This window comes from Dermochelys coriacea, chromosome 1 (genome assembly GCF_009764565.3).
Source record: "Dermochelys coriacea isolate rDerCor1 chromosome 1, rDerCor1.pri.v4, whole genome shotgun sequence".
Lineage (NCBI taxonomy): Eukaryota > Metazoa > Chordata > Testudines > Dermochelyidae > Dermochelys > Dermochelys coriacea.
In genome coordinates, this window is record NC_050068.2 from 348,727,199 (window position 1) to 348,753,919 (window position 26,721).

A 26,721-nucleotide genomic window follows, 5' to 3' on the forward strand; every position below is an offset into this window, starting at 1 on the left:
GGCAGTGAGGTCTCATATTAGGCTTTCAACCAAAGTAAGAAGCCAAACTTTGAGGTATAGGAAGTAGCTTTCAGATCTACCTTTTAAGTAACACACTTTAACCCTACTCCTAAGAGCTGTCTGCTTAGAGCCCGAGATGAAAAAAAGTGCTATAAAGCACATAAAGTCCCTCAGTAAGAAAGGGGTTTAGAATCTACCCCTTCTCCCTCAACACAGCAAGGACATGTCCCTGGCTGTGAAGCAGTTGAGTTGAACACTGCACACTTTGCCATTTGTGTTGGCTCTGTCTCTACCATGGCCAACACAAGAGGAAAAGGAGAGGTTAAGGGACACAGCATGTGATTTGGAGAGAGGTTTTTTTATTGGATCTTTAAAAAAAACAAAATTGCAAAACACTGACAAGGTCCATAAATACAGGCAAGTACATCTCTTGGTCAGCCCTTTGCCCTCGCACAGCTTCACACCACAGGATGGTGACAGAAGGGGTGACCACCCGTTGCTGCATGCATATCAGACTCCCACATTAAACACATGAACAGGACTGGGGGGTACTGACAATGTCAGGCAAACGCAGAGACTGGCCAAATGCTCCCTGGCTGGAAAGACGGTACTAGTTCATTCCTCAACACCAAAGAAAGAAACTGCACTTACACAGCTGACTTTTCCCCCGTTCATCCCCTACAGTTAGGGTAGCTTCACATTGGACTTTGCATCCATTCCGAAGAGCACAAGAACATTGCCCTTGGGTCTACTAGTGTCTAGAACTGGCTGCCGATGGCACTTGATTAAAGGGGGACAGGGATGGGGGGGGGAGATAATGCAGAGGAGGATTAAAAAGCATCAGATTTGATTAAAAAAAATCACAGCAACAGTTCCCCCATCACCCACCATGTTAAAGTGGCAATAAATGGAGAAAAGCCAGAGCAAGGGAAGCATGCAATTGAGTTAGTGTTGTGGGATGAGAACTCAAGACATTTTATAGCAACAGATCTATGGCCAGCACACTCTGTAAACATGGGAGGAGCAGCACGACTCCTGCATCCTCCATTGTTCTAGGCCTGGACTATCTGACACAGCAACGAAGAGCGTTTGGTGTTGTGTAGCAGTCCCCTCATAGCTGAATACACATTGGCCCCGTGCTCTGGTACTAGACTGTTTCTGCTCAGAGAAGCAAGTAGAGGCAGAGCCTGCTTGGAGCAGGACAATAAGTGCTAGTCAGCCTGGCACCAAGGGAACCACTTACAGGATTTGAAACAACACACTTGGAATCTAAAAAGATAATGAGAGATGCTGTCACATCAGTATTTCCCCAGGAGACCTCCATTCCGAGTAGCTGTAACACAGAGTCACAGCAGTGCTCTGAGAAAGTCTTTGGCATAGGGTCACATGATGAGGACTTGGAAGGGTTATTTTAGTTACACAGGAGACTAAACCCTGCAGTCATTACTCATTCCTTTTTGCCAGAGGAAAAGCCAAGGACTTCAACACTGGACCTGTTTTACACAATAGGGGCTTGCTTCAGAGGGGCGGAGCCCTAACTCCCACTCAAGCCAGTAGCTGGGGGAACTCTGCATCATGGGCGGGGGACGGAAGGAAGAGAGAAACAGGATGCAACACTTAAAATCCTGTTTCTTTAAGCAGTGGCAAAACCCAGGAGTTAGTGGGTTATTCACACCTAACATGTAGAAACAGTACCAACCAACTGAAGTTTACTGGAGACTGAATTAACTAGTCCATCTGCCCTGACTGGCCTGCCAGCATTACGTAGCTCCTGAAACTAGCCCACCTCCCTGGGAAGAGCAAGAGCAGTGCTTGGAATCTGTTCTTTACAGAGATGTGACAGGAATGTATCCTCCCTTTGTACAGTGCCACTACCCCTTTATCAGGCCCTGCTCCGGCTGTTCACAGCGTTTGGTACCAGGCTATTTTCTAATGTGACAAAGTTCATATTGCTTAGAGACAATGACTGCTTTTATTACTCAAATCCTCCAGCTGTACCAGAAAAGCTGCAAACAATCATGAAGCTCAGTGGGGAACTGCATGGCTTTAATGAGGCACGATTGAAAAAGCAAAACAGGCTTTTGGGGGGGGGGGGGGGGGGGGGGGGGAAGAGTTCCAGAGTCTGTGTTTGTCCCAGAACAGGATCACCTGTTTCAGGCAGCACAGTGAAGCTGTCAATTACCACAGGGGAACCGAAGCCTGGCATTTTCACTGTCCAGGGAACAACTACTGACCTGTGATTATAAAACACTAGACTTCTATTTAAGCCTGTGCAGACACACTTCACTGACTCGGTTGGTTGGTAAAGCTTTGCTTTGCTGTTCGCTTTTAAACGCTTAAGCCAATACACAAAACTGCTCCAAACATCTCACCCACCAGGGCTGCAAATAAGGCTTGGAAGTTGGGAAGAGATCCTGTTTTATTGACAGTTGTAAGGAAAAGGAGGGTTTCTCCTGACAATCAGGAGAACCAAACAAAGGAAGTTAGCAGCAATAGGAGGGAAAGGAAAATGTAGCTGAAGCTGTTTAATATAAAATAATGTTTCAACCACACTTATTTTACTATACAGGAACAGTTTCTCTGCAGGATGCAGCTAGTTTTGGAGTACTTCAGGTCCTTTTTTTTTTAAAAAAAAAAAAAAAAAATAAAGACTATTTTTCCTCCAAAGATCAAGATTATAACTAGCCTAAAGACATTCATATCAGTCAGAAGTTCAGTGTCCAGAATGATTTTTTTGTAATACAAAAATCAGAAACCAATATCTTTTCTGCCCAAGAATCCCCTTTGCTCAAAACTGCAGAATTTATTAGGCAGATTAAATGGCTCATCTTAACCCTTTCCCCTCACATACAAGTACTATTTTTATGGTTGGAAACCCCCCAGCAATACTGGGTATTTCTAGTCACATTTCAAGCTCACTGGAAAGTACAGTGCTAATAAAGAATACAAGTCTCCAATTTCTGCAACTCAGATGAGACTACAGTTCTCAAGTGGAGAATCATTGTTGCTCCACTTTATTTTGAGGAATCAGAAGGAGATGCAGGGAGACCATCAAAGAATTAACAGATCAGACTATTGGTCTATGATGGAGAGGATGAAATGGGCTCATTACTCAGGGCTTGGTCCTTGATGTTCTTAGCATGATCCAACTCCCACAGAAGTCACTGGGAGAGGGGGAATGCGCAGCTGTAGCCCTAGGTGTAGTGTAGAAGAGGTAAGTGAACATGCCGCCAAGTTTCAAGGTGCAGTAGGGACCTATATTTTAGCTTCACCAAAACGCTACATACCACACGCAGTCTGGTTGCCTTGACCATATTGCGCTGAGAGATCTGCAGTAAAAGTAAGAATCTGCAGTAGTGAAAGTAGATTACAAAGACTGCCAGAGGCAGGGGTGGACTTGGGTTGTCTTCAGTGCTGCTTTAAGTCAGGAACAGCATCAGCAAGGCAAATCACATCACAGACAGGCTTAGGAAGGCCAATGTAAAGCAGAGCCCATGAGGCCATGTGAGCTGACAAGAGCATCTAGAGCAGGAGCGTGCGTGTATATAGATTCACTACATTCCTCTTAATGCTGCCTTTGGAATTGCTAGAGGAGTGGAAGAGCACTCGGGCTAAAAAGCGCCGGGGACTTGGGAAGAAAGAGCCAGCACTTGTGCTGTGTCGCCATTCGAACATGATGCTCTTGGCCAAAAACGGGAGATCCTAAGGCTTGGTATAGATGCGAGATCTTTGCAAGAGAAGATGGGAACTGCCAGAATTAGGCCAAAGGGAAAGTCTCAGGTGGATGGAAGCATCGAGTCGGGCTTCCAGAGAGCGTTCTGTAAGTGGGGTTAGGAGAAGAGCTTCAGACATCTTGGTGAGCTCTCACACACTGCAACCTTGGTCACTGAAAAGGGACTAGAAGCCCAAGAACTGAGCACTCACCAGCTCAACATCTTAGGCACTATTACTACAAACAGCCACCTGCACATAGAACCTGCATAGCTAGATACCGATGGGTTATCTGGCTATTGGTCCCCAACATCCAGCTCCATTGGGAGCTCTCAGTTCAGACAGCAGCATGCAGCTATGCCAGTGGATGGAAGCGTCAGCTGCTGTCGCTCAGACTAGTACCCGGAGAGAGGACAGAAAGTGAAGTGAAATGCTGTTGCGTGCCCTCCACACACAAAACACACACTTTCTGCCCATAGGGATCGTCCTCTGATGAGACTAGAACAAACTTGGGAGACTGAGATGCCAACATGCTGGCCATCAAGTGATGCTAGCACTCTCCCACCCGGGTATAAGGAGAAACCACATGGGGGTCTTAAGCAGGTCTCTGCATGGATATCAGCCATCCTGCAGGCTCAGAAGACATCTAGCTTCTCCTTGCAGCTGAGAGCATCCTGCTAAACTGCACTGAAGGGGGCCTGAGGCAGCATGGTTAACAGCATTAAAAGCACAGAGCAAACAAACAGGATTTGAATTACAAGGCACTGAAAGACGTTTATTTGAAAAGCTGCCACATCCCTTATTTCGCTGAGGCCATGAAAGGAAGAAGCTAAATTATGGTAAAATACTAACCCAAATGATAGGGCAGGGGAATCTGCAAAAGAAACTTAGGGAACCTTACAACACAACAGATATTAGGTAGTTACTGAGCTGGGAGCACAAAGTAGCCGCAGAGACTCATCAGCCTTCAGATCCATTTTGTGGGGTTTGCTATTGGGATTTATTGAACACTACTGCGATCTCTTAAAAGAAAAGAGAACCTCTAAAATTGGCATTAGACATTAGAGGGAGAGAGTTATTTGGAAAAACTACTAAAAAAGGCACTTAACAAAAATGGTCTTTGAAATACAATTGTTTTGTTCAAACCCAACGTCTCAGCCTAGTTCAGCTGCTCCACATTTGATGGCCTGTTCTGTACATTCTCTCGAGCTGGTTTCACAGTGACATGGAGCACGAAGAGAAGGAGACACAGGAAATCGACATTTCTTCCTTTCCCGCTTTTGTAGAAAGGCGAACAGCATTCACAGCAAGGCAAGAGACAATACTGAAAAAATGAGCTCTTAATTTTGCAACTCCCCAGAAGCAACTGTCCACAGAAGTTTAAAAAAAAAGCCACACACAAGAAATAAAACAAAGCATTGGACAGGCAAGTCAGAGAAAATTCCAATGCCTGAGAGAAAAAACAAACAGGCTACCAAGTTATGTTTAGGTAACTAATGTTGAGTTGGCACAGATGGACTAGACCCTGAATACAGAGGGCATGACATACTTAAGGTTAAAGACAGTTTTAAAATTGATATAGTAAGTTTCCTCAGTTCGCGTTTTCAGAGTGCAACATGGGCAGAAAGGGGAAGATGCAGCATAACACACTGCCCCTTCCCACCACCTGTTTAGAGAAAACTACACAGTAGTCCATAAGCAGTGATTTTTAACCACCCTTCCAGGCAGACGTTTCAATATGAAAAAGGTGAGAAACAATTACACTGTTGCTTAAAACCACGCCACCCTGCACCAAAATTTTAAACAGTGCTGGCAATCTTCGTTTGCTGCTCCCACGTGCTAGCCTTCTCCCAGAACTCAAAGACAATGATCACATGCCCACAACACACATGCAAGTCTTCAGGCAGCGAATGCTATACAGAGGCAGAGCCAATTTGGGCATTCAGAGGATGGATGCTGCTGTGAGCAAAGGGGAATTGGACTGTTCATTCAGCACGTGGTTGAATTGGTGCAGTTAGCATCTCCTACTCAGTTAAATGCATCTTTAGAAACAATAAGTTAAACACCATATGTAAGCAGGAGCTGCCACAATTTCTAAGCCCCTTCCCTGCATTTATTAGGCTACAGCCATGTGCTAACAGCAGGTTGTTGGCTGTACGTTATGAACAAGTTCTGAACAGCGTCTTCGTTCCTGATGTATTTAGAGAGATCCATAAATAAAAAGCTGATTTCCATAAACACCAAATAAACATTCACAGAAAGGCTGTATTTGCTGAGTAAGGCGCTGAGAGCAGGGTCCTCCCGTCTCCTTAGCAGCAGCATCCATAAAGGGCGGGGGTGTCTCTTTAGTGTTTGTAGGGCAGAGTGAGAACAGCGAGGAGTTCTCATTTCAGTCGCTCAATGAGTCCCTGAGTGAGGCCAAGGTGCAAAAGCTGCGATCTGGAGAGAGTTGCTAGATGAGGGAAGAATCCCAACAGCTTCTCCCATGACAGTTCCAGAAGGCTGGGGACTACTAGCCACATCTTAAATAAGGAGCCAGTCCGTTTGTTTTCGTGGATGTTGACCACACCTCCATGGACGTACATGCAGCCAGCCTGGGTGGAAACAGGACAAGAGGGAAGTTACTCATGGTCACACAAAGAACTAAGCTCACTACTCACTGTGTGTGGGGCTACACTTCTGAAGCTCATGTGCTTCTCAGAAGAACCCTGCCATCCACATCTGGAGAGAACAAGCAGCAATGGGCTTACTCTGCAGCACGGGAGATTTAGGAAAAACATGTCGACTATCAGGGTAGTTAAGCACTGGAGGTTGTGGGATTCCCATCATTGGAGGTTTTTAAGAACAGGTTGGACAAACACCTGTCAGGGATGGTCTAGGCATAGTTGATCCCACTTCAGTGTGAGAGGATGGACTAGCTGACTTCTTGCGGGCTGCTTCAGCCCTACATTTCTATTTGATCTTTAGAACCAAGGAGTCATTCTGATTTCAAGAAAAGTTAGGTACTGTGCTACTGATGAGTCAGCAGAGGGAGCACAACTTATGTTCTAGGGATGGTGTGGACACCAATGTTGCTGATCTCAAAATGTGATGTAATTTTGAGGGCCATTAGAAGAGAGAGCTTGTCAGACTATGTCTAGGGGAACCTATTCCTGCAACCATTATTCCCAGATGTCCCACTAAAGTCACGCAGATTTGTGTCTAAGGGACCTAATGACCAGGCCTACAAAGCATAGGACAAAGGTAAACTTAGAGAGACAAGGTGGGTGAGGTAATATCTTTTATTGTACCAACCTCTATTGGTAAGAGACAAGCTAGAAAGGTAATGCCTGTAAGAGAATCTTACAAATATGATAACGTATTAATACCACCAGAAGTCCTGAGAGTGTCCCTTTAAGACTGTATCACAGTGAGTCATTTAAAGGATATCAAATCATCCTTATGCAATAGCTAGTTAGAAATGGATCCTACAGCTGATTCATGATTTCTAATTCCTGGATTGTCCAACAGGTTTGGAGGTTGCTTTCTGATGCTTGTCCTCTCAAGACACTTATACACCTGCTCACCTTCAACTCCCTGCAGTCCCTCAGGGGGCCAAAGGCCACAGCAGTAGGTTGGTTTTTATAGACTAGGCAATTGATGTTCAGAGAAGAATCATTACTTTGGGCTAACGCAGTTTGAAGACTAGAACAGCATCCCTGCTTTCTGGAAGCACAGCATGTGGTGTGCCGTGGGAGCCAGAGAGCACCCTGCTGGGTACACAGTCAGAATGACAGGGAATTCCTGTTCTAAAGGCAGGAACTCATCTCTCGCCTTATTTCAGAGTAGCAGCCGTGTTAGTCTGTATTCGCAAAAAGAAAAGGAGTACTTGTGGCACCTTAGAGACTAACAAATTTATTAGAGCATAAGCTTTCGTGAGCTACAGCTCACTTCATCGGATGCATTTGGTGGAAAAAACAGAGGAGAGATTTATATACACACACACAGAGAACATGAAACAATGGGTTTATCATACACACTGTAAGGAGAGTGATCATCTCTCGCCTTAGTCTCCCCTGTATGCTGGATTTTGTTTAAGCCCACTGAATATGTTCCTCTTTACTGATGCCAGTGGCTCCATGCCATACATTGTAAAGCTAGACTCCTGTCAAGGCTAGAGCCTGGCTGCGGACTGACTTGACTGCAGTCTAGAAGTACCTACATGGGAAACACATATTGGATAGCGGGCTCTTCAAATTGAGCGGAGAAAGGCCTAACATGAGCCAATAGCTGGAAGATGAAGCTAGACCAATTCAGAGTGGAAATAAAAGGTGTACATTTTTAACAGTGAGGATAACCAACCATTGGAACAATTTACCAGGGGTCGTGATGGATTCTCCATCACTGGCTATTTTTAAATCAAGATGGGATATCTTTCTAAAAGCTTTGCTCTAGGAGTTTTATTGGGAAAGTTCTCTGGCCTGCATTATACAGGAGGTCAGACTAGATGATCACAATGGTCCCGTCTGGCCTTGGAATCTATATTCCAGACCCACACGAGTGTCCAAACAGGCAAGTGCATGAATTAAGCTGTATCTAACAAGACACACGGGGAAAGACAGACCACAGCCACTTACTGGTGTGACAGCAGCACAGTGAAAATAAACGGGTTCAGGCATGACAGCTGGGAGTTTCACCCACTGGAAAGTTCGAAGATTTAGCTTCCAGATGTCTCCCAATATCACTTCTCCATTATATCCCCCACAGACAAACACATCTATAGAAAAAGGGACAACAACCGCACAATGCTTAAAGACCAATCTAGCATGATGATCAGCCATGGCCAATTAATTTAAGCGTTACAGCACGCGCGCGCACACGCACTCTCTCTCTCTCTCTCTCTCTCTCTCTCTATAACTGAAACCAGCGACTGGTCCTCTAGAACAGCTCTAGAAAGAATGTCCACTTTACAATCAATGTGAGCTCTGAAGAACTTCTCAGAACGATCATGGTAGGGACCAGAGCTAACACAGATTGTGTGGACATCTCCCCTCCCATTCACTTATGCACATATCACCTCCCAGCCCATGTGCGCCCACATCAGCCAGATGGCAATTACAGCAGTTGCTTACGTGGTGAGGTACAAGATAGAATCGCCCCTGCCTGAGAAGTGAGTACAGCACCCACGCTCAAGAGTTGCTGCTTTAAAAAAAAAAAAAAAGTCTTAAAATCAACCTGAGACTAGGTTAATTGTGGTGTGGTTTGATTAGGCTCCCATTTCTTTTAACATGTAAGCCTCAGTTGAAAGACTTGGAAGTTGAGGGTCACTATTTTGACTTTAATTTCTTCAGAAGTTGCACGTGAGTAATTACTTAACCAGCTTGCATAGCTGCTGCTGCTGAACTAGAAGTGCAGAAGTGTTACATGGACTGTTGGGGCTACAGAGGAGATCTCAACTTTGTCAGAAGCAATTCACAAGGCTGTTCATGGCTGTAGGCCAACGCTCATCATGGAGCGAGTATGGATCTCATATGCTTGCCCTCCCCCCTCTCCAAGGCTACATTGCAATCTCTGCAATGGAGCAAAGTAAGATTTCTAGCGAGATCACCTGGAGGGGGTGGAGAGAAGAGAGCAGAAACCTCCACCAACACAGGCGAAGAAAGCTCAATGCGTTTTCTTTGCTAGCTTATATAATGGCCTCTCATTTGTTACTGCATGACCGGTTCCAGGCTGAACTCTGATACTGTCTTTTAATCTAATCTGCACACAGCTTTATAGGCCATCATGAAAAGGCCCCTGTGCCTAATAAACCCCAAAATGATTCTACCTCTAAAGAACTCCATTTCAAAGTTCTGACTCCACCTCTTTTCTTGGGGCAGAGAGGTTAATGACAGATTGGAGGAAGTGTGGATCATGTTATCAGCTATGTTGTAAAGTGCTGTATATTGAGGCTGTAATACACTCAAAGACAAACCACCACCTAAAATGGTAGTTTATATGCTGCATATAATTAGAGCTCTGGACTCTTCAGAATCATGTGTAATAAATGAAGTATGTTATATTCCAGAAATTAAAATGACCGGGAGTAGTAAGAGACACTCCTTAAGCTCCAACCAGCTGGCTCCACTGAGCACAAGGAGTAACTAAACTCTCTTGTGAACATTATGTGTATTAGCACCTCCTGCTGGTGGCACTTCACTGACACCGAAAGTTAAGGTTTTTGGTAAACTGTAGAGTCTCTGGTGCTGGTCCCACGAGTGCTGTGTCCTCAGTCCCACAGAAGATGGGAAGTATTTTGCTGGATTGGGCCCTTTATTACACACCCACCCACCCCTGAATGTTGCTTTTCTTTGGGTCTTCTGTAGGATCTGAGACAGCATTTCCCATATTACAGAGATGAGACCATCCCATTTCTTACCACTGCTGGGGCAAGTTCTCTTGAAGTGTACATGAGGCATCGAAACAGATCAATTGCTATTCTTACCATTTTTTATTTGTACACAACTGTGGCATCTTCTGGCTGCTGGGAAACCTGCAAAAAGAGCATGGTCATGAATATCAAACTGAGAAATCTAAATGCCACTGAACAGCTCAGTGCTGGGTCTTACAGATATAAGCCAGTTCCTTTATCTGGGGGAGAAAAAAAAATCTGATTTAAGATCCCCACCACATGGCTGCCACGTTCATGATCTCCAAATTCTCCACTTTTCAGATTTCAGCAATAGGCCACAAGGGCCAATGTGATTAATGTGAGTCTAATCCACTTTCCAGGGGCAGGAGAGAACATCTCACAGCCCCCCACCTCGAGCTCTGATCTCTGGATCACTATAAAAGGACAGGAGTCAGAGCTCTGTAAGCTAGGATGATCCCTACTGCTAAAGGGGCCGGGAGACTCTGGAAGTGGGTGGGGGGGGTGACTTTTCTGGGAGGAGCGTGGAAATGACAAGCCAGCCTCTGTCTCCGGGGAGGGCTTGACCATTACAACTCTACCAGTTTGCGACAAGGTTAAAACTGCTAAAAAAGACTTCAGACCGCTTCGTTCCAACTGCTGGAGTAATGAAGTGAGTGGAGTTAGGTAGAGCAGACTTGTTCGTACACAGCAGCGTTACAAAAGGCTTTGAATTTCCGAGTGCCATCTGCTACTAGGAGGCAATCTTCCCTGCTGTCCATTTTACATAAAAGAGAAAGAGGTCTGCAATCCCAGACTTACCTATTTTCTCATGAGGTCTCGTTGCAATTTCCTCCCATGTGTTTGTTTCAAGGTTGTATGCATGGATCTTAAGGAGGACAAAGGTGACACATTAGCTCATATGGTCAGGATAAAATTAATAGGGAGAGGCAGCTACTGGCACGAGACCCAATACTGGTCTGTTGCTCAGAGTAGCAGCCGTGTTAGTCTGTATTCGCAAAAAGAAAAGGAGTACTTGTGGCACCTTAGAGACTAACAAATTTATTAGAGCATAAGCTTTCGTGAGCTACAGCTCACTTCATCGGATGCATTTGGTGGAAAAAACAGAGGAGAGATTTATATACACACACACACACAGAGAACATGAAACAATGGGTTTATCATACACACTGTAAGGAGAGTGATCACTTAAGATAAGCCGTCTGGTGCTGAGCATCCTTCAGTCCCACTGAACACAGACAGAAACAATTGAGGGTACGCAATATGTTAGAGCATCAGGAAACTATCTTCAGCTGCCATACGCAGTGCCAAGAATGGTTTACCTATGTCAACCACTCTAAATAATTTTCACCCTGGTTTTGACACAAAAAGATCACAAAACAGTGCCCACAATAAAACCCAGGCAGAAAAGTATCTGTCAAACTTGTGTGTTGTGACCGTCTGTAATAATTAAATCTAGTTGGGGGGCGGGGGGAGAAGAGAATAAAGTTCCACAGTTGAAGGCAAGAAGTGCAGAATTTAACTATATCAGTCCTACATTTCTGTTATTTAAGATAATCATTTCCCCCTCTCCCCACTCCCAGCAGTAGTTAGTTGCATCAAGATATACTTATCTAGGAAGAAAGATACGAAGCGCAAAGAACAGGGAGATGAGGACAAATCATTTGAACTGTGACAAATAAGAAGTTTTTGAAAATGTAGCATCATTTAGAGTCCTCTCCCTGTCCATCGAGTGTCTTGGCATCTAAAACCTATTTGCTCCACAAAAAGAGGAAGTGAAGACAAAGTATTTACCATTAGAAATTGAGCACAAGTCGGGGTTGGAAGAGTATAGGAGAGAGTCAGACACGCACACCTGAATCCCAATATCATTCCATTCCTTTTAATGAATCAGTGCCTCCTTATTTTGGCACATATGGTACATCTGGAAAGATGCTCTAGCAGACCATCATTTTCCTTTAACCACATTAAGTTGATCCTTCTCAACAGAACTACAAGTTACTTTGGGAAATTGCTGTGGTTGTTGAGAATCTACCAAATGACTTCTTAATTTGGGATTCAACACAACAAATTGGTAGTACACTCATTCCTTCACAATTCAATATTTTAATCACGCCAACATATATACTCCTGAGGGAATCCGCCACCAAAAAAAGAAAAAAGTCTGCAAATTTTATTTGTCAATAAATAAATGTGGAGGCTCCATCATGACAGTGGAGAGCACAGGCAAACGGCTGCATAGAGGTGGGAGATCACCCTGCAGTCCCTCCACCTCCCAGGACATGGACTTGGCAGTGAGGATGCAACTGATCCTGACGCAGCGCAAGTACCAGGCCTGTTCTCGGGGCATCCCCCGCAGTGATTTTCGTCTCTGCTGGCTACCTGAAACAATGTGCTTATGCTGCTGGGGAGGGGCGCATGACCACCCTGGTGGCCTCCCTTTGCTTCCCCATCAGAAAGTCATTTATCCGCAGGGAAGCAAAGAAATCTGCATGGGACATGAATTCTGCGCATGCATAGCTGCATTGAATTTTCCTAGAGTACACTTATAACAGGCTCTTCTCCCTTCTTCTGGTTATCCCTATCCCTTATCACCTTCCTTAGTGTCAAACTAGAATGGCATGATGGGGATGAAGAGAGAGTGTTGATTGTGCCCTGCTCCGTCTCAAACTCTCCACTGCCAAATGCCTAGGTCTTTTCATTTATTTTGATCTCTTTACCTTATCCAAGGAATAAGCGGTCCAGGAAGTTCCACCTCCCAAGATATAAATCCTCTGCCCATCATGTGCAATTTCATGTCTGTACCTGAGGGTGCAAAGCCAGGTCTATTTAGCATCACAAGAAGTTAATAACTCCCTTGCAGTCCAGCACTAAAAGCTATTCTAAACATGACTAGCTTGAGTGGCTTAGGCTGATACAGCCTACCTCTGTTGTCCTAAAGCAGTCTCCAGTGGCAGGAGTTTTACTTGGGTGCTTTGGGATCTTTCACGAGCAACCCAGGCAGCAAACCCAAACCCTGAGAGAAGTAAGGTATCGTTGCAACTGTCCTGCATAAAACTAGCTTGCTCTTCTTCTGATCTCTGACATCACATTACAGGATCAGACGACAGATGGGTCACATACAGCTTCCTTCCCTCCCCCACGCTTCACTAAGCGGCCAGCACAGAGCGCTGCAACTGTTCTTTGTTGCACAGTCTAGTTTTAGTGTCAAGACTGAGGTGTTTGCCACTTCCTTCATGGGATCCATACACCAGAAGTGCAAGTCTTCAGACACATACGACTATTGGTAATAAACATGTCCATTAGCTCTTTCAATTTCTCCCACTTCAGACAAGTTACAGTGTGTTCCCTAGTCACAGAGCCCTCTTGAGATAATGCATTTGCCATTAGAGCAGAGCGCAGTTTTTCATATCAAGTCTATCAAATTTCCTTTCAAAATACGCATCTTGGAACAAACGAAAGCTCGCAAGGAATATAAAAACGTCAGCGTCTCACCTCTCCTCTGGCATGTCACAGTGCATGTTGTTTGGTTTCAGTTGTATCCATTCCCTAGTGTTAAGGTCTAATTTATGTAGATCTGTGCTATAAATGTAACCCGTTGTTCCTCCAAAAACATACAGGGATCCATTAATGATAGCCATAGCCTGGAAGATAAGGAAAGAAAGAAGACAGGTCTATTAGAAGTGACGTGTTAGTTCAGTGAGTGAAGGAAGGGGAGATTTCCTGTGCTTCGTGACCCATGTATATGCTAGAAAACTGGCCCTTTATCACTTACAAAACCACATTTCCAGAAGTGATGCAGCAGAGGAGGTGAACAGGCAGCCAGGACCTGCTCAACAGGGCCTAATGGAGTCACTGTAGAGGTGGACAGGTAGCTACTTCCCAGAAAATGGGGACAGGAGAAAAGCAGGTGGGGGTGGCTTCCACACAGGGAAATGAGTGCGCCTTCATGGAGAAAAAGCCATATCGAAGCCCATAAACCAGCATGTCGCTTGCTCAGTACTGGTCAGTCAATGCAGAACGGGGGTTAATGACATCATTCGCATGAACAGACCCAACAAAGGGAAGGAGAGAAGTTGGTTTAGAACAAGGCTTTTCATTTTAGAGTAACGCTGAGGCCCTCCAGACTGGTCCCTCAGCAGCAGTTAATCACCAACATACTGAGCCCTACCCAGAGGGGCTTATATTTTAAATAGGCAACCCCCTACTGCACTGTTCCATCTTGAAGTGCACTGTAGGGTGAGGTTATCGTATGCAGGCTTTATAGCAGGAGGGAGTTTGAAGGGGACTTGAAAGGAGAGGGGCACCTGAAGCATGGGGCTAATGGAGTTCTGAGCCTATGGAACAGCATGGGAGAAGGCAAAGATGAGCGATGGGGAGCATGAGACAGGATTCCTGGCAGAGTGGTAAGAAATGAGAGTAGCAAAGTAATATGGAGCAGTGCCCTGAAGGGGAAGAAGAGAGTCAAAGAACCACAAGATTGGTGCTACGGCCCCAGCTTTGGAACAGTCTCTAGGCAGAGCCTAGAGTGTGCTAGACCTCTAGGGGTCTCACGCTTGCTCCAGAGCTTCACTGCCTCCTTAGACTGGACAGCAGGGCCATCAGCAGCCCTGCTGCACAGTGGGAGCTCTGTTTAGTGAGTCCAACTGAGGCAGACCCCTAAGGGAGACTTGCACAATCGTAGGGAGCAAAGAACCTCTTCCATCAGCATTTGCAGTGAGACTAAGCTGGCATTGTAACACCAAAGAGTTCATTAGTCGATGGGAACATGGCATAGGAAGTCACTGGGTAGCACAGAGAAAAGCAAGTATAGCACAGTCCATCTGACCTCTTTGTCCCAGTTCAGGTGTGCGTCCCCAGAAGCCCTCAGCAGCCAACCCTTAACCACCCCCTAGCGTCTTCCCAGTCCTTTGGTCTCCACCTGAGCCAACACTGCTTGGCTTCCTTCAGAGAGGTGGGCCATCTAAGGTGGTTGGTTGCTAGGTATCAAAGTCCTGATGATAGATTTGCCAGTCTTCTCAAATACTCCACTGATATGGGACCTAAGCTCCAGACAGCTAGAAGCCATTCCAACCTGTGTCTCTGAGCCTCTACAGAGAGCAAACAACGCTTTCCACCCCCAGGCAACCCTGCAGCGCATTGGGGAAACTGAGGCACATACCGGCTTCAGAAAAAATATTACAGAACATTCCCAGTGTCACATCGAGAAGCTTAAATTTGATATGAGAGGCAAAATGAAGTAAGTGGAAGGATTCAAAGGGGAAAGCGACAGTCTGAATAGCAAGCAAGGCGCTGAGAACTGCTGAATTCTGAATGTTTAAAAAAAAAAAAGATGGATCAGTGCACTGGGGCTGTTTGAATGTTCAAGTCCAACCACAGTTAACCCTGTGAGTCGGTACGGGGCTGACCAACAACCAGAATGGTGAGCGTTTTATCACATACATATAGTTAGCACTTATCAGTGACAAGGATGAAAACCCTGGGCATGGAAAACAGCACATGCAAGATAGCAGTCGAGGCAGCCTTGACAATTCAAGCGCGTTTTAAAATGTCCATCCATGTACAGCGTTGGGCAAAGGTGGGGTCAGAAGGAGGTGGCAGACATGATCCCAGGCCATAGCAGAGATGTGGACACTTCTCTGGCACACAGGCAGTATTTTGCAGCTCAGCGAGTGCCGAACTGGGGACGGCTAATATGCTTTATACATCCCTCACTTGGGGAAAGTACCTAGATGCAAGTGGAGATGATATCTGCTGTGTGCGCGCATATGGGAATAGGTTGTGCTCATCCATACCAGCTTATTTAACCCAAGATTTATCACGAGTGGTACCATAAGAGTGGTTTACAAATAAGAATATTAGATGCATGAGAGAGACTTTTTTATCTGACGTGGTTTGTGAGCATAAAATCTTCTGAAGTTCCCACACCACAGAAACAGACAAAAAACAGCCACAGAAGCTCCCTTCCATTGGTTGACTTTGATGCACTAACACTGCATTGGCCAATCCACTTCCATTCAAAACTTCCAAGCATCAATTCCTATTCTTTACCACCGACAAGCCCCTGACCTTATACTTTTGATCTTTGACAAAGTCTAAGGGCTGGTCAGCACTGGGAACTTACATTGGCCTAGCTTTGTCGTTCGGGGAGGGGGGGTGGATTTTTTACACCTGAGACACCTAACTATGCCAACCTAACCCCCGGTGTAGACAGCAAGGTCGACGAAAGAATTCTTCTGTCCACCTCACACCGTCTCCTCTTGGGGAGATGGATTACTATGGCAACGGGTGAACCCCTCCTGCCGCTGTAGAGTGTGTCTACCTTGAAGCGCTGCAACAGTGCTTTAAGTGTAGACACACCCTTCGAATGACAACAGGCCTGGCCACAAGCAGAGGGGAAGGGGAAGGCACTAGACAAAGAACCACTGAATGTCCAATGAACAGGCAGCTTAGCACATGCATATCTTCTAAGCGAAGTGGGGCAGAGTTGCACCCCATCCACTTGGAACATTAAAAGGCTATTTAATAAGTGTTGCCTTTTGCACCTAGGTTTCACATGGTACCTGTCCATATATTCGATTGGGTTTCTTCCCTCGGCAGCTGAGCAGGGCCCATCGCTTGTACTTCACATTGCAGACGTGGACGTCGTTCCCGTTGCTCTCCCCAAATGGGATCCCGGTGCCGCCAAATACCAACAGGTTGTTCCCATGCAACACAACTAGGAAAAAGGAGCACAGGTTTAGGTCACACGCCGCTCTGGGAGAATGGAAAGGAACTGCGCTATTATTGTCTCCGTTGAGAGGACGAAGAGCTAAAGTTTCAGGCATGCGCTTAGGGAAGTCAGAATACTCTGCATTCAGTGCTCGTCACCTGAAGATCTTGGAGTGCTGCAGAGGAGAAAGGTAAGGAGACACAGGCTAAATGCCTGCATGCTATGGTGACAGGGGCCTACATTTTCAAGGGCAGCTAGTGATTTGGGAGGTCAATTTTTGGATGCCTTAAGAACGGGCTGATTTTCAGCAAGCGCTGGGTACTTGTCCTCTGAAAGTCAGGCCCTGTCAAATTGTCTCAAGTGGGCACCCAGAATCACTACTCATTTTAGATTTACGGCAGGCACTTTAAAAACGCTGATTAGGAAGCAGGTGGGTGAGGTGAAAGAGGGAGACAGTAAGTGACCTGCCCACAGACACACAGCATGTCCGTGGGAGTCAAAACAGAGCACAGCTCTCTCACTTCTCTCTTGTGCTCTAGTTACACGTTGTCTTTACACAGATGGATCTGCAAAGCACTAGGGCATTCCACTAGAACAGATTTCACATTCAGCAACTGGATTCTTGGACTCACGTGACATGGATGCTAGTTCTCTAGGCATATAGCCCTCGGTGCCCATTTGGTGCCATGCGCCTGTAGCAAAATTATATCGCCAAAGTTCCCTGAAGAGAGGGTAATCTTCATTCTCTGGCCCGCCAGACTCATCGTAGTCCGGGTTATACCCTCCGAACACGTACAGGTTGGCGTTATCTGCTACACAACGATGGCCACTCCTTGCTGGTGGGGCTCGGTGGCCTGGAGCAGGAGGAAGTTATTTTTACTAAGCATATACAGAAGGGAGAAAGCAAGGTCAGCAAGATTTGGGGAGCCAAGGAAGGAAGGAGTTAGGTTTGCATGTTTTGGGGGACGCTGCAGTGGATGAAATTTCAGCTTCCAACTGGAACAGCTAGAGTTAAACGGCAATTTATTATTTTTTGTGTGCGCGTGCATGTGCTAAGAGTTGATATTTCCATTATGAGAAGATCCACCTCTCTGCAAAGGTCTTCTCTCAACACCTTGTCTTCAAGGGCCTGCATGTTACATCTCATCCTAGACTACCCTACTCGTCCAATCGGACCTTGCCTATTCAGATGCTCTGTTATACACAGACATCCTCCATGATTTTTCAAACCCTTCCTCAGAGCTCCCTTTTTCGGATTTCATTCCGGACACGGTCCCAAAGGTTTATATTAAAATGTTGAGAAGGAACAGTGAACACATCATGATTTAGCCACACTTCTTCCTTAATTCCTACACTATGCTTTATCGTTGGCTCCTGTGGGGCTGTGTTTCAGGCAGGGACTTGTCGCTTGTGTGTGTGTGTGTGTGTGTGTGTGTGTGTGTGTGTGTGTGTGTGTGTGTGTGAAGCACCTCACACATCTAGGGGACGGAGTTAAACTAAGCTTCAGAAGAGTACAGTAACAATCCCCTGGAAGACCAACACAAAGGCCTTAATAATACTGCCTGGAGCACAGTAGGGAACCCAAGAGAACACAGGCTACAGGAAAGGGTAGGCAATTGACACGTACCTCCCCAAAATGGAAGACCTTCGCATGCCTGCTCCTTCCCTAGAGCATAAGGTAAAAAGGGCAGGGCGTGGGCAAATCCAAGACGACACCACATACTGAAGATCATGCTGGTGCCAAATAAAATGTGGATCTCCATGCTCTGCGTAGGCCTCATTCTTACTAGTAGGCAGCAGCAACAACTTTGCCATCACGCAACAGAGCCGTCATTAACGCAGGCTCAGATTCACTCTCCTGTGCTCCCCCCTTTGCCCTTGTGCACCACTCCACACTCACACAGAAGGGAATCCCAGCACAGGACAACACGTGAATCCCTCTTAGATTAGGGGCTAAAATGTGGGGGTGAGGAAGGAGAGTGCTAAACAAAACAAGTTCAGTAGCAGAGACAGCAGCAATTTTAAATCTTCCTGATAGATTAAAGACCACAGGATAACACTTGGGACAGCCACATTTTTACTGGAGAGTGACACTAGAAATCTTCACTGCCCATGGACAAGCGATCAGAAAATAATGCTCAGCTTGTTTTAGTTCAATACACATGGTGAATCAGGCCTAGTCTTGTAGCTATGACCAGACAGGATGCTTCCTCTTCATGACCTGGAGCCACGGACGACGTAGCTAAAATAGCCAGTTGTGTTTCTCTAACTCCACCATTTTGCTGAAATGCCCACTGGTAAGCATCACTGTCCGCTGCTTTCAAAACATCCCCAGAGCCATCCATTGCAAGGAAAGTTAACTGCAGGAAGTCTCTCCCTAGGAGCCCCTCTTCCACCAACATTCTGGATAAGCAAAGGTAGAAAGAGTTCAGTATAAAAGGGCTGTTACCCAGGGAAAGGCCTTTTAATTGCATTTCTAACTCAGTGGACCAATTTATTCCAGCAGTCAGATCTTCTGGAGCTGAACATACAAGAACTACACCCATATAAGAGTGAAGTCCCAGCTTGCTGACACTAGTATAGGCAGTGAAGATAGTATCACCTATAACTCAGATTGCCTGACACTTTCCTTTATAAATAACCAAAATCAGGGTCTGATAATTTAGCCCTTCGAGTGAATTTCCCATGCCAGGTGTTTGTCTCTGGCTTTCTATATATAAGTTTCGGCTAGAACAGTTCAGCTGTTTCCAAGAAAGAGAGTAGGGGAAAATACAGTGTTTGGGCCTTTAAAAAAAAAAAAAAATTCTTCCAGCCATCACTGAGAAGCTGTAGCACCACATACTTTTGGCACAAAGGGGATGACATTTGGCAGGAAGGTCACCCTGGGTCAAGGATGTGCCTTTTTCCGTGCCTGTGAGAATTTGCCCAAATCTGACCAGTTAAACTGAAAAAACTTCAGTTCACACATACTCAGAGTCAGAGTTTAGCAGCTACATTCACCAGACATTCTTTATTGAGGATGCTCCATCTCTGGGCTTCCTAGCAGCTCCTAGGAATTAGGCAATTTTGGGACTTAATCTCTGTTTCCCACATGCAAATGGGAATGTCACCATGTAATCTCACAAGAGCGTCATGAAGATAACTTCATCACTGTTTATGAAACACAGATCCTATGGGGAGATCGCCACAGAGATGCCCAAGAGGAAATGATTAATTTTGTATTCAGTGCAGGTTTTGGATAGTGTACAGTAAATGAGACCAGGGGCCTCATACTGAATGTGGAGAGTAAAGAGAAACATTGAATAACTGCCCCATTTGCTGATGAAGCCAAGGTCCTAAGGCACATGTAGCAGGTCTCATGACGACTGGACCTACTGTATTTCAATTATCAGTTTTCTACACAGGATAGAGGTCACATACAAGGTGATTTGGCAAGAGTTCAAAAGTGCTCGTTTTGAAGATACAATTCACAAAATTCCCCATTTTAGAAAGTCAGATCAGCAAGCAACATACTGATATGAACCAAGCACACCTTTAAACACCTGTGCTTATACACACCCAAACCACAAGCACTCCTTAAGCAGCATTTGGAAAGTGCAGAATTTAGAAGAGGTTCCCATCACCCACACAGTGATCTGTGATCAGCGCCACCCACCTGCTCTGAAAGACCTCTTACGGACCTTTAGGATGGGACGAGATCGAGGGAAACGTCTAATTAGGACCAATCGTATTTTCTTCTTAGAGCCTGTTACCACAATTACCAGCAATGAGTCAGATACATACACTCAGCAATAATAGTAGCAGCAGCAAGTTAAGAATCACGAAAATTATAAAGCATTATCACTAAAGATGGTGTAAACTATCAGTCCAGAAAGGTTAAAAGGTTTTATCACCCAAAAGACGCAGATGTGCTTAAACTGGTTCCAAGTCTGCCAGATTAAGGTACAACTATTGTGTAGTGTACACTTGTTCGGATAGGTTTCGGAATAGCAGCCGTGTTAGTCTGTATCCGCAAAAAGAAAGGAGGATTTGTGGCACTTCAGAGACTAACAAATTTATTTGAGCATAAGCTTTTGTGAGCTCACGAAAGCTTATGCTCAAATAAATTTGTTAGTCTCTGAAGTGCCACAAATCCTCCTTTCTTTTTAATTGTTCTGGTCAAATTCAGTAATCTGTAGTGGAGTGCTGCCACCTTGTGACTAAAACTCATCAGCTGTTTTATGCTGTTTCTAGGATTCAAACTGCTCTTCATAGCAGTCATCACTCACCAAAGCCAATGAGCAGCAAGTGGGGGATAAAATCCAATGAACTGGTGAAAAATCTTGTCATTAGCTATATCTGTGGCACAGGTGTGCATTACATTGATGAGAGAGATCCCTATGATACTATTCTGAATCATAAAAAGAAAAGGAGTACTTGCAGCACGAAAGCTTATGCTCAAATAAATTTGCTAGTCTCTAAGGTGCCACAAGTCCTCCTTTTCTTTTTGCAAATACAGACCAACATGGCTGCTACTCTGTATTCTGAATCATGTTTTTCAGTTATCTGCATTAATCACTCTCTTTACCAGAGAGAAATCACCAGAAATGGACTAGATTAGTGGAAAGTAGTATAAGCCTGACACATTCAATAACTACAAAAAGAAAAGGAGGATTTGTGGCACCTTAGAGACTAACAAACTTAAATTTAAATAAAATTTAACAAATGTGTTAGTCTCTAAGGTGCCACAAGTCCTCCTTTTCTTTTTGCGAATACAGACTAACACGGCTGCTACTCTGAAACCTGTCAATAACTACAGTTATTGGAACACATCTCAAGTTCACCAGCCCCAGTTGTCTTTCCAATGTGTTCATGAATTTGGCAGCATTACGGAAATTAACACAAGGTGTGACAGTTTGTTAAAAGATCCATTTGTATCCCTACAGCAAATCATTGGAATGGTTTGATGCAGTTATGTATTTTTAACACACCCTATGTTACAGGGCCAACAGAATTAGTGTGTGACGCTAATCCAAGCCAACTGGTTAAATTTGGATTAGTCAACTAATAGGTTTAGCGATGTGATCTCAGCACTGGGGTGAGAATTACTCAAAGAAAAAGTGGGTTTGATCCATGCTTTATCATCCGATGATAACAGTCAAGCCAAATTCATTCAAATTCTGTTGATACAGACATGGCTCCCATTTTAACCATCTGTCAAATCTCTTCCAGGTATTGAGACCCAAGCTTGAGTATAACAGAACAAATGTGACCAACTTCCCTTTTCAATTCCCCCTCACTATTAACATTTTATTCTGCATTGCAATTCCAGAAGCACGAAACCTTGTCAGCAAAGGAAGCATTTACAGTAACTGAAATGCTTTGCAGAGCTGAGTAACATATACTAACGTGTGTTAAACAAAGCAAGAGGTTTTTGCATGCGACAGTGTTAAGTTGAAAATTGCATACAGGCTGCATTTTGGCCATCATTACCATGAAAGACAATTGCCTACTAGGACTGGCCTCCTATACAATACTGCTGTCCTTGTTCAATAAAATTTTATTAGCCAATGAAGAAACTATACCAAATGTTAGTGCACAAACAAGAGTTACTTGATACATGTGTTAAGACAGTAACCAAAAGGCTATTGGCCTCAAATCTACATTAATTTATTGAATTAAGATTATCTGATACTTTAAAGGTGATCTGCAAAGGAAAAACTGAAACATTGATCCTTTTTTGGTTTGCTTATAATGAATACAGTTTAACAGGAGTTTTTTGATTCATTTGTTTAATGTCAGAAGCATCTTCTCTTCTTTGTTCATTTTTTTGCTGGAGGTTTCTTTAGAGGACAAAGAACTGGAAGGTCCAGGGCATGGAATCTTTTCAACAAAAAAACTTGTCTTTCAACTGCTTGTCAGGCATTGAATTAAATTGGTTTTAGAGCTTGAATAAATATCACTTCCCCTTTACTTCCTTGGTATTTTTGATAACATAATTCTACCATCTCTCCATTTGTCCATAGAGTCTTCCAGGGAAAAGAAGATAAACCACCTGTATTAGTATGTAAAAGACAAGCAGAAAAGAAATTTTTTTAAAAATCTCAAACTTTTGAATATCAAAGCAAACATGAAAAAAAGCAAACATTCTTTCCAGTTCACCTTTAAAGTTAGTAAGGTAAAACTCACTAATCCATAATAAAGCTCCAGATTAACTACAGATCAACCAGGAAGTTTTCAAAGGAGTGCTTAGATACAAATAGATTGGAGTCCAAATTCCATCCTTGGTTAGGCATACGAAGAACCCAATGGAGTTAATGGGAATTCTGCATAAATAAGCAACAGCAGGATTGGATCCACATATCTGTATGAGTCATTCCAAGATCTCTCTCATAAAGAAATTAAAAACAGAGAGGTTTATTTGCCAAGATAAACAGAAAAAGACATCAGAAGCCAACATTACCATCCAAATAGGTTCTTGCCAGTTCAGAACCAACAGTTCAATTTCAGACTATACAGCTACTTCTTAAACTTTTCATTTGCATCTTTAAAACACCCTGACACTTATCCCTCGTACACACTGCTAATCTGGGTACCAATGCATTCCCATTCTTATTACCCCTCACCCATACCCTCTCCATTGTGGACAGCATCTACCTGGTTGCTTTGTCTTTTGAAGGAGTTAGAAAGCTCTTTAGGGCAGAGCACTGCCTTTTAGTATTTTGATGGAGTCCACTGCAATGGGGACCTCAATTCAGACTGGTTCCTCCATGTACTCTAGTAATATAACTACCACCCCACCAGCTGACAATAACTGAATCTTGGACTAGCACCACTTCACTATCTCCTTTACTTCTTTTAGCAAATCCTGTTAGAGCAGTAGTCTGGAAGCTAAAGTACAGGATTGCCACTCTATGCAAACAGGTAATGCTTGGGGAACCCAGAGCCCTTCTTACTTTGCTTAGAAGTACGCTTCAAGTATATGTGAAGCCAAAGGCTTTGGAGAGAAGAATGTTCCCCGTCTGGGCTCCTTAGGCAACCAATCCTTCATAATGTACTAGCCCTTTCTACTCTCAGATGTCTGGGAAAAGGTGGCATGATATTACAATATAATGGGTTATAAAAGACAGGGCATAGCCATGCTATGCAGAACAAACCGACTCATACCCTCTAATAAACACCATTTCTGCTAAGCCTTAGATCAATTTGCAGCCAAGTACGAGAGAGACGAAAACTCCAGTACGAGACATCGGATATAAAGTTTCCACAAGTACTCCTTTTCTTTTTGCGAATACAGACTAACACGGCTGCTACTCTGAAACCAGTTTTTACCCTGTCACCTGCATTATGCAAGGAGTATATGAAGCATATTGCTAGTTTCAATGCAATGAATATCAGAAAAGGAAGTGATTGAAATTTATGCACTAAAGGGAAAAAAGTGATTTACACAAAATGGCTTCAAAGTACAAAGTTCTGAACAGCAGAGCTGACTGTCAGTTCTGCTTTCCCAGTTTTAAGGCTCCAAAGCTAATTTGGTTGACATAAAACCAAGCAAGGCATCAGGAACTTTCAGAGGAGGAGAAGAATCCAGGCAAACAGCATGACATTTGAGGTATGGCCACGTGGCAGTATTTCAAAGGGTTCTAAGTTAGGACTAATCAAGTCACTTTTCCATGACGTGACTGCATTCTAAAGTCAACTGGATTTTTTTCCCTACCCATATTTTAACTGCGCTGTATAATTTTTCTCATATATAATTGAACTGCAAGGCACAAAGAAAAGCAACTCAACCACTGAATACCGGCAGCAAAAATGTACAGTAAGAGGGACCTCAGGCAGAGCAGCAAGACGACAAGTTTAGCCGACAAAGGACTTTGCCTTCCATTTTATTATCTTTTTTATCTGAGGAAAGAAACGTTGGCATCCTGCCACTGGCCAGACATATACAATAGAGTAGTAACTGCCCCATAAGCTAACAATCTCTCCCCTAGTTAGGATTTACAAAGAGGTACTATATGGCGTTTGCCTAGTATCCCTTAACTCTTCCATTAGGATTTCCATTTTCAAAAGAGAGGCCACTTTAATCTTGTTTTTGAGACCAAGTGCCGGAAATCCAGTCAGTGTCCCTTTAACAGGACTGAGTTGTTAAAGCAGAGCTTAACTGAAACACAACAATAATTAATCAACTCATCAAATTAAACTTTACCTAGTGAGTGAAAGGGGCCTAAACCATCAATTTCTGCAGAATTTAAGTTTTTTTGTTCTTAAATTGAATTACTAAGCCTAGTGCCCTAGTAGTTATCGTCACAGAGGGAACTGATGCAGTGCTGTCTTCCTAAATCTGTGGAGACCACACTCTAGCTTGCTACTGTGTTTTAGCTGTCTCAAGAAGCAAACAAGAACCTGGTCAGTTTCAGGGTTGCTATTGGGAACCCTGTGGACAGAAGTGAAACTGATCAGAATTACATCTGTTTCATCCCCTTGTTGGGAACAGCTGAGGTGCAAGTGGCTGGAGCTATTTGCAGGGGGAGAGGATACACCCCCTTCTCCCTAAAGAGGCAAGATATTGTCAACCCCACATCTAGGATGCGAGGCTTTGGATGTGGGAAAGAAATAAAGCTCTTTCTGGCAAGCTCTGTCCAGTCCAGAAACGTGACTTCTCCATCCCCAGCCAGCTACTAGCTGCAGCCAGATACAGAAGATGGAGACCCTGAGCAGGGTCCAGGGAACAGCACCTTGATAGAAGTCTCAACACACACTGTCTTCCCAGCAGCCAGAGGGAGGAGTTTCTCCGCAAGATATTACCCAAGCTTCACAGATGGACACTCTACTTGCATCTTACTGCCCTGTAGCTATCAGGTGTCTGTAAACAGAGAATGAAAAATACTCCCGATCAAGAGTCCAGGGGATTAGAAATTAGTCAACAAGCAAACTTGAATGCAGCATGGTGGAGTTTAATCCCGGGATAGGAATCAAAAATAGGCCTAAAAGTCATATAAAGGCAGCCATATTATTGCTCTAAATCATCAGGTTTTATTGGAACCTGACGTAGAACTTCCACAGGTGTCCAATTTTAAAGGAAAGCTGCACTGTGCTCAGCCAAGCAGGATCGGTGTTCACACGGTAAGAACTCCTTGTCACAGCAAATAAAACACATTTCAAGGCTTTTCAATACAGTTCTTTCTGAGCCTAGAGCTGCAGGCAGGCAGGCGAGGCTAAATCAGTTTTTAACTTGCTTTAACAACGGTTAACAATGGTTTAACCAGTCAGAACTCACAGTTGAAGCAGGATGGAGACTGGGTTAGTGTCTCTTTCATAGGTCCCTCAGAATGCCAATCACAGGTGATATTCTTTTCAGCAAGATGGCTGCCTGCAGCTTTAGGCTCAGAAATGCTAAATGCATTTTAAGCACACCTGATTAAAAAAAATGGCACGCCACAGTAAAAAGTGCTGCTTGTGTGAGCACTCTTACCAGAGGGGTGATCAAAGTGGGGGAAGTTTTCCTCTGACCATGGAAGCAAAAGTGGAGGGTTTAAGATTATTTTTGTACGTTTTATTTTCACAGGCTTAATCAAAGACGTTTCTCCTACAAATAAATCACATCAGTTTAGTTTCCAACCCCCTTCCATGTGCATTTTAGAATTTTACTTCACTCATCTTCTCTAGTTTGATACTCAGTTACTGGCCTGGAAAGGATTGTGTTACAGAAGCAATTCCTGAAATTGGAATTCTAGTTCTCAAGTTTCAACATCCCCTCCCCACAATCCACTGAGTTTATCCAGATCTGTGTGTACTTGACACAAAATGCTTGTGGTTTGCTTTGATCTATTGCATAGACAGTAGGTTTCAGACAATTCACTTGACAGTTTGTTCATTACGCCTTTGAAAGAAGCTACAGTATGTAAAAAGGAAAGAATAGGGGCAAGATATG

The 26,721-nt window shown here is 44.1% G+C and overlaps 1 protein-coding gene across 3 annotated transcripts in view; it reads right to left on the reverse strand.

Moving 5' to 3' along the window:
- Nucleotides 1-339: 339 nt before the first annotated feature.
- The window catches only part of KLHDC10 (kelch domain containing 10), a 38,166-nt gene continuing 11,784 nt past the window's right edge, over nucleotides 340-26,721 (reverse strand). The window contains exons 2-10 of one of the 3 annotated variants that reach the window (XM_038402014.1): nucleotides 20,467-20,556; nucleotides 17,444-17,665; nucleotides 16,663-16,817; nucleotides 13,595-13,743; nucleotides 12,820-12,904; nucleotides 10,901-10,967; nucleotides 10,175-10,222; nucleotides 8,328-8,467; nucleotides 340-6,305 (exon numbers count right to left, since the gene is read on the reverse strand). In XM_038402014.1, coding sequence (XP_038257942.1) covers nucleotides 6,096-6,305; nucleotides 8,328-8,467; nucleotides 10,175-10,222; nucleotides 10,901-10,967; nucleotides 12,820-12,904; nucleotides 13,595-13,743; nucleotides 16,663-16,817; nucleotides 17,444-17,665; nucleotides 20,467-20,556 — 1,166 coding nt within the window. In that variant the 3' untranslated portion in view covers nucleotides 340-6,095. The remainder of the gene's footprint in view (nucleotides 6,306-8,327; nucleotides 8,468-10,174; nucleotides 10,223-10,900; nucleotides 10,968-12,819; nucleotides 12,905-13,594; nucleotides 13,744-16,662; nucleotides 16,818-17,443; nucleotides 17,666-20,466; nucleotides 20,557-26,721) is intronic. The other 2 variants (XM_038402023.1, XM_043499436.1) reach the window with 2 other exon arrangements.